General features: G+C 37.9%; 2 protein-coding genes across 4 annotated transcripts in view; one reads left to right on the top strand and one right to left on the bottom strand.

Annotated features, from left to right (window-relative positions):
* Window positions 1-10,081, bottom strand: part of LOC309693767 (uncharacterized protein) — a 27,431-nt gene extending 17,350 nt beyond the window's left edge. Inside the window, 1 exon segment of the mRNA XM_082513286.1 lies at window positions 10,031-10,081. The gene's annotated coding sequence lies outside the window, so the exon portion shown is untranslated.
* Window positions 7,563-14,886, top strand: LOC309693773 (tumor necrosis factor receptor superfamily member 5-like). 3 transcript variants are annotated; one of them, XM_082513297.1, is made up of 6 exons: window positions 7,563-9,700; window positions 10,757-10,849; window positions 12,168-12,293; window positions 12,376-12,534; window positions 12,608-12,692; window positions 14,129-14,886. In XM_082513297.1, the coding sequence occupies exons 1-6, from the start codon at window positions 9,685-9,687 to the stop codon at window positions 14,265-14,267; spliced, it is 618 nt and encodes a 205-aa protein (XP_082369423.1). In that variant the 5' UTR covers window positions 7,563-9,684; the 3' UTR covers window positions 14,268-14,886. The 3 variants fall into 3 exon arrangements, with proteins under 3 accessions (XP_082369423.1, XP_082369424.1, XP_082369422.1); XM_082513296.1 differs by lacking the exon at window positions 7,563-9,700 and adding an exon at window positions 10,215-10,635; XM_082513298.1 differs by lacking the exon at window positions 10,757-10,849.

The following is a 14,886-nucleotide window of genomic DNA, read 5'->3' as shown; positions in this document are numbered from 1 at the left end:
TTAAACTTAGCTCCAAGAATAATTTTCACCGACAGTTCTGAGATAAGCTGCATGTTATTCTTGGATGCGGTTGTAGGACCGGTGTTGTGCCAAAAAGTGATTGTCTGCCAGAAACTGATTGCCGTCCGCGGGAGCGCGCGCAGCTGCTTAAAGCTGCAGCGCCCGGATTACTTGCGTTGCCAGCTACTTCCGTGCAACTGATATAACGTGGGGGGAAAAACCCAAACACATTTATGCCTTTGTTATTAGGCAAAGGTATGCATTTATGGAGCTTTAACGTTTCTTGTAACCGAATTATGACGTTATCAGAAGGTTGCTTTCAGTGTGTAGCGCAGTCACGAATGACTACACGCATCACGATGGAATAATTAATGCCTACAGGTTTAGTATGTCTACTCTCGTTGTTCATATTTGTTATAAGACTGTCGAATAGTAGTTAAAACAATAAAGACCTATTGTGCCAGTATCACCATGACTCTTTCTTGTTTGTGCAGAATAACGACTGAGAACATGGCATTTTAGCGCTACCAAAAAGTGATTGTGGCCTATAACTTGTCACTGAAACAATATTTCTGCTTCAAACTTGTTGGATATATTCCAGAAGGGTTACATGTGATATATTGTATCCCAAAACCTCTCCAAGAACTGCTGAATAACTTGTACAGGAACAATAACACTGATAATATGCCATTTTCAGCCTGCCAAAAAGTGATTGTGGCCTATATCTTGTTAATGAAATACTATTTCTGCTTCAAACTTGCTGCATGTCATTCTGAAGGGTCCTATGTGACACATTATATCCCAAACAGTCCCTTAGAACTGCTGGATAACCATTAAGGGAACGATAAAACTGATAATATGCAATTTCCAACCTGCCAAAAAGTGATTGCCGCCTATATCTTGTCACTGAAACAATATTTCTGCTTCAAAATTGTTGGATATCCTCCAGAAGGGTTACATGTGATATATTATATCCCAAACAGTCTCCAAGAACTGCTGAATAACTTTTCAAATAACATTAATACGATAATATGTCATTTTTGACCTGCCAAAAAGTGATTGTGGACTATAACTTGTCACTGAAACAATATTTCTGCTTCAAACTTGGCGGATGTCATTTAGAAGGGTCATATGTCAAATATTACATCTCAAACAGTCCCTCAGAACTTCTAAATTACCATTAAGGGAACAATAAAACTGACAATATGCCATTTCAGCCTGCCAAAAAGTGATTGTGGCCTATATCTTGTCACTGAAACAATGTTTCTGCTTCAAAATTTTTGGATATTATCCAGAAGGGTTACATGTGACATATTATATCCCAAACACTCTCCAAGAACTGCTGAATAACTTTTAAAGGAACATTAACATTGATAATATGCCATTTTCAGCCTGCCAAAAAGTGATTGCCACCTATATCTTGTCACTGAAACAATGTTTCTGCTTCAAAATTTTTGGATATTATCCAGAAGGGTTACATGTGACATATTATATCCCAAACACTCTCCAAGAACTGCTGAATAACTTTTAAAGGAACATTAACATTGATAATATGCCATTTTCAGCCTGCCAAAAAGTGATTGCCGCCTATATCTTGTCACTGAAATACTATTTCTGCTTCAAACTTGCTGCATGTCATTCAGATGGGTCATATGTCAAATATTATATCTCAAAGAGTCCCTTAGAACTGTTGAATAACTTGTACAAGAACAATAACACTGATAATATGCAATATTCAAGCTGCCAAAAAGTGATTGTGGACTATAACTTGTCACTGAAACAATATTTCTGCTTCAAACTTGTTGGATATATTCCAGAAGGGTTACATGTGATATATTATATCTCAGCCCCGCAAGACCAAAAAAACCCCATTTGTTTGTGAAGCATGCTGGTCAGAGGGTCGCTGTCAATTTTTCAATGTTTTGGAAATGTTTCTTGTTTTGTATCGTTAGAATAGAATAGAATTCAACTTTATTGTCATTGCACATGCACAGGTACAGGGCAACGAAATGCAGTCTCCTATAATATTTATTGGTTGTTTATTTGTTTATTAATTCATTAATTTATGTTAGTGTTGCTGTGTGTGTTTCTGTGTTGTTCACAAGTTCAGCTTTGATTGCAATTTTTTTGTAGGATGATTCAATTATTTTGTGTTTCCTAACATGTTAGCATAGTTACTGTATGCAAAGAATTAATATATATGTTGTTCCATGGTTTACTGGTGTTGAGCTTCCGCTATACCCCCTGTTTCTGGTCTATTTGTTAGTTTATTTTAACTGGTGGTTTCTTCTTTAATTGGATGTAATTGTTATTTGTTTTTGGTTTTCATTTCAATTAATAAGTGCTGTATTGGAATGACATTTTTATTACCTGACATTTTGTTTTGTCTTTCCTATTACTTGGTGTTCCTAATGTGTTTAAGCAGATCTCCTCCCACCTGTTTCCATTTGGCCATTATCCTTTTTTTGTATTATTTTTGAATTACAATATTTTTGAAATTTGACGTTTTATGCACAGGTTGAAAATGACATATTATCGGTATTAATGTTCTTTTAAAAGTTATTCAGCAGCTCTTGGAGAGTGTTTGGGATATAATATATCACATGTAACCCTTCTGGAGGATATCCAACAATTTTGAAGCAGAAATATTGTTTCAGTGACAAGATATAGGCGGCAATCACTTTTTGGCAGGTTGGAAATTGCATATTATCAGTTTTATCGTTCCCTTAATGGTTATTCAGCAGTTCTAAGGGACTGTTTGGGATATAATGTGTCACATAGGACCCTTCAGAATGACATGCAGCAAGTTTGAAGCAGAAATAGTATTTCAGTGACAAGATACAGGCCACAATCACTTTTTGGCAGGCTGAAATGGCATATTGTCAGTTTTATTGTTCCCTTAATGGTAATTTAGAAGTTCTGAGGGACTGTTTGAGATGTAATATTTGACATATGACCCTTCTAAATGACATCCGCCAAGTTTGAAGCAGAAATATTGTTTCAGTGACAAGTTATAGTCCACAATCACTTTTTGGCAGGTCAAAAATGACATATTATCGTATTAATGTTATTTGAAAAGTTATTCAGCAGTTCTTGGAGACTGTTTGGGATATAATATATCACATGTAACCCTTCTGGAGGATATCCAACAATTTTGAAGCAGAAATATTGTTTCAGTGACAAGATATAGGCGGCAATCACTTTTTGGCAGGTTGGAAATTGCATATTATCAGTTTTATCGTTCCCTTAATGGTTATCCAGCAGTTCTAAGGGACTGTTTGGGATATAATGTGTCACATAGGACCCTTCAGAATGACATGCAGCAAGTTTGAAGCAGAAATAGTATTTCATTAACAAGATATAGGCCACAATCACTTTTTGGCAGGCTGAAAATGGCATATTATCAGTGTTATTGTTCCTGTACAAGTTATTCAGCAGTTCTTGGAGAGGTTTTGGGATACAATATATCACATGTAACCCTTCTGGAATATATCCAACAAGTTTGAAGCAGAAATATTGTTTCAGTGACAAGTTATAGGCCACAATCACTTTTTGGTAGCGCTAAAATGCCATGTTCTCAGTCGTTATTCTGCACAAACAAGAAAGAGTCATGGTGATACTGGCACAATAGGTCTTTATTGTTTTAACTACTATTCGACAGTCTTATAACAAATATGAACAACGAGAGTAGACATACTAAACCTGTAGGCATTAATTATTCCATCGTGATGCGTGTAGTCATTCGTGACTGCGCTACACACTGAAAGCAACCTTCTGATAACGTCATAATTCGGTTACAAGAAACGTTAAAGCTCCATAAATGCATACCTTTGCCTAATAACAAAGGCATAAATGTGTTTGGGTTTTTCCCCCCACGTTATATCAGTTGCACGGAAGTAGCTGGCAACGCAAGTAATCCGGGCGCTGCAGCTTTAAGCAGCTGCGCGCGCTCCCGCGGACGGCAATCAGTTTCTGGCAGACAATCACTTTTTGGCACAACACCGGTCCTACAACCGCATCCAAGAATAACATGCAGCTTATCTCAGAACTGTCGGTGAAAATTATTCTTGGAGCTAGGTTTAATTGAGCTGCATTTTAAAGAGGTGCAATTTCACAACTTGTGTATATTTTCTAAGTTCACTATTTTGTCATGTGTTGAGAAAAACACAGATTTAAAATTACATGGTCTAATATTTACATTTAGCATATAACTGCAACATTATTTTTTCGTTTTTTTTTTTTTTTTAAAGACTCGAAAGGACTTGAAATTCAAAGTTTCAGACTTGTGACTTGACTCGGACTTTTACACCAGTGACTTGAGACTCGACTCTGACTTGCCTGACATTACTTGAGACTTGACTTGAGACTTGAGGATAAAGACTTGAGACTTACTTGAGACTTGCAAAACAATGACTTGGTCCCACCTCTGCATGTTACTTGTTTTAATATCAATCTAAAACTTAATATTTGACCGAATAAAACTTACCGCAGCAGCAAGAAAAATGGCGACCGAAGATTCTGAAATGCGAAGCTCCATAGGAAATGAAGGCGTGGTCTAATTTAACACCCACAGTGTTAAAATGCAGTAACGACTAAAGTCCACACTTACACTTTTCAGGAATCAACTCCCGATGTGTTATTTTAACTCGATTAAGTGTTGAACTAACTCGGAACTCTGTTGAAATCTACTAACACTGAAAAATCAACACTGGCATTTTTGCTGTGTATATGTGAGGATGTAGAAACTGTGAAGAGAGAATGGGGGACTGAGAAACAACAAGGGAAAAGCAGAAGTGCAAAATGCTAACCGGTGTCTTATTTTACGAGTAATATCTTTGACAGCCCATGTTGCTCATATGCAGAGGAATTTGGCTGAAAGTCTTTTCTCCTCAGTGCATCTCTCCATCAGTATTTTCTAACTGTATCTTTGGGAAATATAAACATGCAAAACAAGTCCATCTAAACAACACCATGCAGCTCTGTGTGTCTTCATAGCTCCAAATTAGGTTAACTTAGTGTGTGCACAGTAACCTTATTGCCATCTGTCAAACAGATTATTTAATAGCCAAATCTAGAAATGAACACACACAACACACAAAATACAGCACTTACTTTCTTGCTATGTCAAAATAAAAGCAATACGAAAACAACTTCTCATCATTAAGTTTTTTTTATGCTTTATGTGTAATAATGGCCATAACTCCTAGTAGTTAATAGCCCTACTTTATGATAACCTCTTGAAGTTAAGCTAAAAGTCTGCGCATAAATCACATTTTGACTAAAGAAATATGCATTAAAATCAGTCATTTAATCAAATCAAATTTGATTATTGATCACATATAAACAGATATGAAAGAAACTCCTTAGCTCACTCTGGATGTGCATGAAGTGTTCTGAAGTCTGCCACATATAAAATAACACATTTATGCTTTTCACCTGTCTCTTGGTGTGATTTCCTGCTGCCTCGACGTAAAGACAAAGGTACACGTCTTTGCTTCAGAGGATGTCCAACACGATCTGGGTTTACAGCTGTGTCATCCAGAAAACCACAGTTTGTGTCCCCATCGGAGCTTTTATTCTGCCCGTGAGTTTCGTTTTGAGTCGTTTTAACGGGACATATTATGCTTTGTACGTTTTTTAAACTTTCTGTTTTGGGGTTGTTTCACCAGCTATTTACTTTTGCTTTCAGAGTTAGTCATTTGAGCTGTTTGCAAAGGTCAAGGCATGTAAGGGCTTAGAAACGTGACACTGAAAACAAATGTTGACTTTTCAGATTAAAGATATTTTCACTTGGACTATTCCACCAGGCTCCTCTCACAGTGGTACATCCCATCTTCCCAATATAGAAAAGTCACGTGTTTTCTGAGAAATTTTGTTGAAATGTCCTTAATTTATGGTTGACCATAAAACAACAACGATGCATATTAAGTAGAAAACCTTGAATCAATAAATAAGTGAGTATAAAAGTTTGTTATGGTTTTTTTTCTCATTAGATTTACTCAGTTATTGCTTTTGGTTTTTTCTTTTGTAGATGGAGTGACTGAGCAAATGGGCTGGGTGGGACTCTCCTTTACAGATATGATCCAGACCAGTTGGAGGCAGAATATCATACAATTAAAACAACAACAACAACACCAACAAAACAAACAAAAACAAAAAAAATTCTAAATTTTTAATATTGATTTAATGAAATGAATAAACCTGTGATTTTAATGCAAAGCTGCCTCTTGTTATTTACATGTTAGAATCCTAATGTTTAATGGTAGGGTTAAAAAGGTTAAAAATATTTAAAACAGCATCATCACAACATTCATCCTGCCCATACATAAAGAAGCACAATAGTTTAAAGTGTTATTAGTAATTTGCTGTGTATCAGCAGAAATACCATTGAAGTCTTACTGCACTTTAGCAGTGACCTCGCTGCTGTTTCAGTATTGTGTTAGGGTACAAATATGATCAAGGATCAATGTCAGACTTCAACATATATATTCAGTTAAATTCAGTGATGGGAATAACAGCTTTATAAGTAACGGTGTTACTAATGGTGTTACTTTTTTCAGTAACAAGTAATCTAACTAATTACTATCATTACAATGCCATTACCGTTACTAACAAGAAACTTGATCACTTCAAGATGACAAAGCAACAAGGTGTTATATACCAGTTTTTAAATTGTGTTGATAGGCCACGTAAAACCAGAGTCATGATAAACAGTATATACGCGGCGTTTTTCCCTAAATACTTTCATAACGTTTACTTTCTAAGGACAGCGCTACACTCAGAAAAATTATGGTTCTTAAATGGTTCTTCAGATGTCTTCATGGTTCTTTAAAGAACCATCATACGTCAAAGAACCTTTTTATTTTGTGGATGGTTCTTCAGCTATTACAAATGGTTCTTTAAAGAACAAAAGGTTCTTCATCCTTAGCAATCTAAGTTTGATGGTGTAAATGGCATAAATATTTATGCACTATAACGAGGCTGTGAATTATACTGTGTGTTTTCTTTGTGTGCATGTGTGTGCGAAGGGGGAGGGCGGATTACCTGGCAATTACCCTTTAAGAGAAGATGGTAGGAAGCTGAATATTCAAATAAAAGTTAGAAATATTTGCTTAAAAATATACTGGTGGCAGGGGTGGGGGCCAAAGCCTAAAGACCCTAACCCCCCCCCCACACACACACACACACACACACACCCCTAACCCCACAAACCCATTATGAATATGGTGAGTTAACAAACAGTAGACACAATACACACATTCAAATACTGTACTTTAGTTTTAAATTTTAATAAAGCATTACTATTTTCTACTCCAAGGCATTACTTTTGAGATTATTATATATTTTTGAAAATACAGCATAATGATAATACTAGTTGTTGTAAACTTTACAAACCACCCAGCAGTATGTAAAGTCAAATTATAAAATACAAGTAAATAACAATTGCAGAACAGAATGTCAGTGTAATGAACACACACTTCGTTTTGACAAAGCGCACTGCTTAGGTAAATGATCTGAGTAGTTGTTCATCACTGAGCAATTTGTTAATATGTGTTTCGAGCCAAATAAATGACAGGGAGAGAGAGTGACGTCAGAACACGTCATACTATAACCTCCCGGGAGTGGATGGAGGGGGTCAGTCGTTGCGATGCGCATGCGCAGACAGAGTGCGCGAGCGGCGGGCCTTGACCTTTCGGGAAAAAAACCACTTTCTCACGGCCGGTGTTCCAGATCTACTGGCGTTTAGATCAACTGGCGTTGGTCGAACAGATGTGTGGCAGACTTGCGTTTCAGGAGCTGCTACCGACAAACCAGCAAAAAAACGCCAAATGTGTCACCTGTGACACTTGTGAGGTTGTCTCAAACACACTCCGTCAGTCTTGATGCTGTTGAACAACAAAATGTTTAAAAATGTGGCGAGTTCACCTGGTGATATCCTCATGCGCGACGCGATCGCGAAAACAGCAAACAAGTAACACCACGCCGTTGTTGTTCACAGGACACAAAGAGTAAACGATCGGGAGACTCTTGTCGTCGTCATCGTTCCCCTCGCACGGTTTATTTCTCCGAATTCAGCGTTTTTGCTTCACAACTACAGCGTGCAGTTTACTTTGTGCACTAACATGGAGTCGAGTCAACCAGCGCCACCTCTGGCCAAGTGCCACAGCCTACAGCCAGATCAACCTGTGACACACATCTGCACCACGTTTGAATTCGTGTCATGCACATTTGTACCTTTCAATTGTGTCTGTTTGTGCGTCATGCAAATAAACCTTTGAAAAGAATGAAATGATATCATATATTTATTATCAGCCTACATTTGTACAAAATTCCAAATTATATACACAAAGTCATAGAAATCACCACTCCAATTGGTCATCATGATTTTGATATTCTCTTTTTCCATAACAATGAAATACGCCTTGGACAAATATGACACATCAATATTTCATTAGTGTTGTAACATCACATGTCGCTAGCATAGTCTGTCTGTGTCTTTTCCCTGAAAATGAATATTTCCAGCCAATATAGGCAATTCATCAACATGGCTGGAGTTATATACAGTCTGTATAAGTGTGGTTAATCTAATGAACATTTGTAAGGAGACGGCAGTTACTGTGAATTCACAGCAGTTACACAGTGATTAGTAATAAACAGCCAGTGAGAGTGAGTGGATATGACTGTTCCCACCACTAACACATGACCATAGCCCACTACTAGATTAACTTGTGACACATCTGCACCTGCTGCTATGATCACAGTGAGTAGAGGCTGAGTGGCTGCACTTACCCCTGGTACATCCAAATCTGCCCACAAACATGTTGAAAGATGCAATGCCAGCAATGTGGATTGTCAACACTAAAAACAATCAGTAAGCAAAAACAACAGGGATCACTTTTTTCTGTTTATTTAGCACCCACAACATTTGTAGTCGCCTTCTGCACAAGGGAAGTCCACACACACCGTGTGGTACCACTTTCCACAGAAGGTGCAATCTGCAAGATTGAATGAGATTGTCAGAGTCATTGTCTGGCTGTTTATTACTAATCACCTGCTGTACATTCACAGTAACTGCCATCTCCTTACAAATGTTTATTAGATTGACCACACTTATGCAGACTGTATATCACAACCAACTCTAACATGTTTGTTTGCAGAGGGCAGACACAGACAGACTACGCTAACGACATGTGATGTTACAACACTGGTGAAATATTAGTGTGTTCACGACATTTTTCGTATGGGCAAAAGTATTGATATCAGGATGGTGATTCTTATGTGTATGTCATTTGGCATTTTGTACAAATGTAGGCTGATAATAAATATATGATATCATTTCATTCTTTTCAAAGGTTTATTTGCATGACGCACAAACAGACACAATTGAAAGGTACAAATGTGCATGACACGAATTCAAACGTGGTGCAGATGTGTGTCACAGGTTGATCTGGCTGTAGGCTGTGGCACTTGGCCAGAGGTGGCGCTGGTTGACTCGACTCCATGTTAGTGCACAAAGTAAACAGCACGCTGTAGTTGTGAAGCAAAAACGCTGAATTCGGAGGAATAAACCGTGCGAGGGGAACGATAACGACGACAAGAGTCTCCCGATCGTTTATTCTTTGTGTCCTGTGAACAACAACGGCGTGGTGTTACTTGTTTGCTGTTTTCGCGATCGCGTCGCGCATGAGGATATCACCAGGTAAACTCGCCACATTTTTAAACATTTTGTTGTTCAACAGCATCAAGACTGACGGAGTGTGTTTGAGACAACCTCACAAGTGTCACAGGTGACACATTTGGCGTTTTTTTGCTGGTTTGTCGGTAGCAGCTCCTGAAACGCAAGACTGCCACACATCTGTTCGACCAACGCCAGTTGATCTAAACGCCAGTAGATCTGGAACACCGGTCCAAGCCCGGGTAAAGGAGCAAGGTTGGAATTGTGACATTAAAAAAAACAATAATTGCTAAAAGAAATTTAATTTGTAGTTCTAAATAAACTCTAAATGCATTTAGGACGTTTTTTACTCACTTTAAGTCTCTTCCACGATGTTATTTCGCTCTCCAACAACATAGGTTACAATTAGATTAGCATGACCAATTATGCAAATTAGGCGATGACGTCAGTTAGCGACTTCTAGCGACTTTTAGGACAACCAATAGCGATTTTCCTTACTGAGGAGTTGGCAACACTGCCCCCACCACACTTCCATCCCATCATCGGTTTCTCCGTCTTTCTGGCCCTGTCCCACTACATCCCGGAAATCGGAATACGCCCTAGTTCAATAATTCTGATTTAATCAAAAAACGCACCATGAATTCACGTCGTCGTGCTCCAGATTAAGTTTAAAGTCGGATTCCAGTTTTTCCCTCTCGGAATTTTAATTTGAAATGGTCCCTCAATAGAGATTTGCACCTCACAAACGTCGGAGCAGCTTCACAATCCCAGAGTTAACCATTCAGAACACTGATAGCTTTTCAGCATGAACGCCCACACTAAACGAAGAGCAACGTTTAAGCTAACTTTCACTACAGAATTTTAAAGGGTTACTGTTATTTAAAAAATAATTGCTTCAGCCGCTATATAAGGCAGCATGTTAGCCTGTGATATCATGGTTTCTGTGTTCCTCGTATTTGGTAAGTCAAACAGCAGCTCCATGTTTGCAGCACGTCTTTTATGTAAAGCTAACCTTAGCTTAGCTTGTAGCCTGTGTGGAGGATGCTTATCACTGCGTCCTAATCCTGTGCTTGCCTGCAGCATGTCGCGCTGCCTCCGTGGTTTCTGCGGTGTCTTGTCACACAAAGGAGTATGCAACAAGGGATGGGCAGTGCTGTCCGATGTGCCAAGAAGGTACGATAAGAAAACATTTCTAGAAGTAAACCCGCCCACATTATGTGAGTTCCCACTGTGAGAACAAAGAGTAAATAAAGAGCCGTCTATCTTATTTGATGTTACAGCTGCTTCTTTTATCTCACAGTTCTTTAAGTTAATAAACCAGAAAATCTGCTGACTCTTTTTTTTTAAAATCATATTTTCCCCTGAAACTGTCAACTAACCTTCATTAATAGTTAGAATTGACACAGTTCAGATAATAGCTTTCAGGAAACATCACAAGTATTGTAAATAAATTGTAACTGTTTGTCTGAGGGGGCAGCACACAAACAAGTTATTAAGTTGCACGTTCAGATGAGATAAACCTTTTTTTCATACCTTCCGTCCACCTCGACTCAGTTCATCTTACACATACTGAAACGTCATTTCATATGATCAGATGTGTTGAGCATGTGCCTCTACAGCACTGCTGGCACAGGGTGAAGTAATGCAAGGCTTTGTGGCACACTATAACCATTTCAAATGTACCAGAGCTGTAGAGGTTTAAAAACAACTTGATCCCCATATTCACAGTTCAATTCACATGTTATTTATATAGCGCCAAATCACAACTACAGTCGCCTCAAGGCAGTTTATACTGTAAGGTAGACCCTACAGTAATACACACAAGAGACACCCAATGACCTCTTTTGGTATTGTCACATCTTGAAACTGCTACTGTGTGAAAAATAATGATGCACACAAGGATTGTACAGTTCTAAACAAGGCAATTTCTTATACCCATCTATTAGTACCTGAAAAAAGTTGATTCTTTTCATCTGCACGTACATTTGAATCAGTGATATAACATTTCTCTATCTATCAACAATTAGTTCTTCATAATGCCCAAAAGATGACTAGGTAAGCTACTAGTCTGTGTTATCTTGTTGTTGTAATAATTATGTGAAATATGCAGATGGTTCAAGGGCAGAGGCTCCTCCACTATCAGAAAAAGTTGTAAGTGGTGCATACTATTATCTGCTCCACAGCACTCATCCACACAGGCTTGTATTTTGCAATAATTGCGCACACCAATTGTTCTTGAAATATAAAAGATTTAGTAATATATAGTAGGAGTACAGAGGAAACTATTATATTCTGGCAGTTATTTTGCCAGTACCAGCTGGTGGTTGCTTAGTAACTTTACACAGTCTATTGTGGTGTTTAAAGTTTTCTAAAATGTGTGTCTAAAAAGATTCACCCCAGATTTAATACACTGTGCATTCACTGTGCGTTTGTGTTCTTGACCTTTAATGTGGCTTTAATGTTCACATAAATGTTGTGCTGTGTTGAACAGGTACAGTTGTTCAGAGAGACTGCACAGCATATTCAGGAACTCGGTGCCGTTCCTGTGACCTGGGGACTTTCATGAACCAACTCAATGGTCTATCTAACTGTTTCCCCTGCACTACCTGTGATACAGGTACAGATGGAAACTTCTTAGTCAAATTTTAATTTAAAAAATAAAAAGGTTTTCAAATTCCACCGATATTTTTTTTTTTTAGGTCATGGTCTCTTTGTCAAGCGGAACTGTACAGCAAAAACTGACACAGTGTGTGACGTTTTAAATGGATATTACTGCAAAGGTTTGATTGACAGTAATGGATGTAGTTTGGCAGAGAAACATTCACAGTGTGAAGCTGGTCAGAGGATAAAAGAATCTGGTAAGAAAAGTTTTTTAGATGAGCTGATAAAGTAGGATTTTATTTTGTGTAACAACGAATGTGTTTCTTTCAGGAACCAGCAGAAGTGACACAGTGTGTGAAGACTGTCAGCCAGGCTTTTTTTCCAAGGACGGTGTGAAGTGCACTGCTTGGAAAACGTAGGTCATAATTTATAACAAAATCACTCTAAGTTTATTTTATTTTCAGTTATTGATCATCAATTTCTTAATGGAATCTCTCATATACTTCGCACTAGGGCTGTGCCACATCATATCATCTGCAATAATATCGGTATTACACTATACACTGTGTGTCGTTATAGCAAGAATATGTGTTTGTATCCTAGTGTTTATGACAAGGAGTCAAAACCATGCATGTCTGAATGTAAGAGCAGTGTGCAACTAAAAATGGAGCTACTTCAGCAGCTTCCAGTGAACACAGGAGAAAACATGCAGGAAAACTGTTTGGAAAAAAGTGAAAACAACAAACTGGTAGAAGAGGGTAAAAACATACCTTTGAGTAGAACGAGACACCTGGGACATGAGCAGTCACTCGCTGCACTCGCTAGTTATCCTCTATATAACAGGAGGAGCAAACAGTGGATGGAAATTAGTGATGCAGTTACATGATGGAAAAGCAGAACTTTAAGCATACACTTTAAGCATAGACTGACCAAGGCAGAAAATATTTTTTATGTTTCTATTTTTTAATATTAATATATGACAATATTGTGCAGCTCCTAACATTTTACAAGAGTAAGGTCATTTAGTTATTGTCAAAGTCAAGTTTTAAAATTTATTTTATACTTTGACTTGAAAATTCCAGGGAAAATACTACCTAGGCTACTTTTGTGCTTACATTTTCTTTCATTAGATTCACATTTCAGTTTAAGTAGTCTGACATTGGTGAGACTAGCTCTCTGGAAAAGAAGGATGCTTCATCTACTTACAGTTATTAATGCTGCTGCCTGTGAGCATTTAAAAAACATACAGTATTTTTTTCTATATCTTCATATCTCAGTTGTCATATATTACTCACCTCCACACAGGACTTTGGGAATTGCCCTCCTTTAGCAACCTGAGGACCAGTGATTCAGCTGATTGAACAGAAAATTAGCCAACTTTTATTTTAAAAATGTTGTAATGGTACAAGAAAAACTTTGAATTTGTTTAAAATAAAGTGACAGATGACAGCACAGTTGAGGCATCAGTTAATCCTGATGGCCACATTCAAACACATAAACATGAGCTCTGCTTTATCACAAACATCTTGCTTTTAGACAAGACACAAGATGCTTGTCAGCAGGAATACTAACTGGAGCCCATATAGAATGCACTTTACAGATATTAATACACTGTTACATTTTTATGTCAGGCTCATAAAATAATAATTAACTTAGAACTTAAAAGTTAGAACTACTGATGTAATATTCAGACTTGCAAAATTACTTCAGTTTTTCATCAACATTTGACAGGATATCAAAATATTATAACAATTTACATAAAATTATTATCTTGGAAATTCTCTATGGTCCTGCTCCTTCACGTGGATTAATTTGGATTTTCTTTCTCTTTCACCTCTTCTTTTACAACAGTTGCTCAAACCAACAGATAAAGGTCAAAGGAAGCTCGACCAGTGACGTTGTCTGTGGGAGAACATCAAGTCAACATTACTTTGTGTTTTTACCTTTTTTGCTTTGCTCAGTAGCATTTACTAGCCTTGTGACAGGTTAGTGCACAGGGCTCGCAAAATCGCTAGCCCGACGTCCCGGGGCTAGTGATGTTTCCAGTCGGGCTACCAAAATCTATCTCAGCTCTGCCCGTCGGGCTATCATAGGAAGTAAAAATATATGACAATGCCTTTGCTTTCTTTCGCTAATTAGCTGAGTCCTCATCAAAGAACAGTGCTCTTTAATGAATGCAGCACATAACTTTACATCGTAGAGGTAACAGGGAGACATATCGAGTTATCAGATAGCCGTCTTAACTATATTCTAACTCTACAATTTCCCGACTGCACTTTCCTCATATTTCACGACACCACCCTCTAGTGGTGCAATATGGTATAGTCAGACAGGACACAACATCACTCACTAGCTTACTCTTCAAACGTGGCACGTGAAATCTCCCGCAGCAAGCTTAAACGTGCTAGAGGTTGACTGCGCAGAGAATTTAAAAAAAAAATCTCTGGCATGTGTAAAGACAGATGGATTTACGCAGGTATTTTAGTTCTGCTGAGCCAAAAAAGACAGGTCAGGATGAAGAAGGGACAGGCAAAGAAAGGCCTACCACAAAGCGGAAAAGTTATGATAAATCAGATTACGAGGCAAAAAGAAAGCGCAGTTTTTTGGAT

Source organism: Aulonocara stuartgranti (genome assembly GCF_965226115.1).
Source record: "Aulonocara stuartgranti genome assembly, chromosome: 18".
In the NCBI taxonomy this organism is placed as follows: Eukaryota; Metazoa; Chordata; class Actinopteri; order Cichliformes; family Cichlidae; genus Aulonocara; species Aulonocara stuartgranti.
The sequence above is the reverse complement of the archived record's forward strand: the minus strand, read 5'-3'. Positions and strand labels throughout refer to the sequence as shown.

What these genes read in the sequence shown, in the direction of transcription:
- LOC309693773 (XM_082513296.1), top strand. Translation starts at nt 10,593, where the DNA reads ATGTTAGCCTGTGATATCATGGTTTCTGTGTTCCTCGTATTTG. An exon ending in CTGCACTACCTGTGATACAG is followed by an intron (nt 12,294 to 12,375) that starts GTACAGATGGAA and finishes TTTTTTTTTTAG; the next exon opens with GTCATGGTCTCTTTGTCAAG. An exon ending in AAGTGCACTGCTTGGAAAAC is followed by an intron (nt 12,693 to 14,128) that starts GTAGGTCATAAT and finishes CTTTTACAACAG; the next exon opens with TTGCTCAAACCAACAGATAA.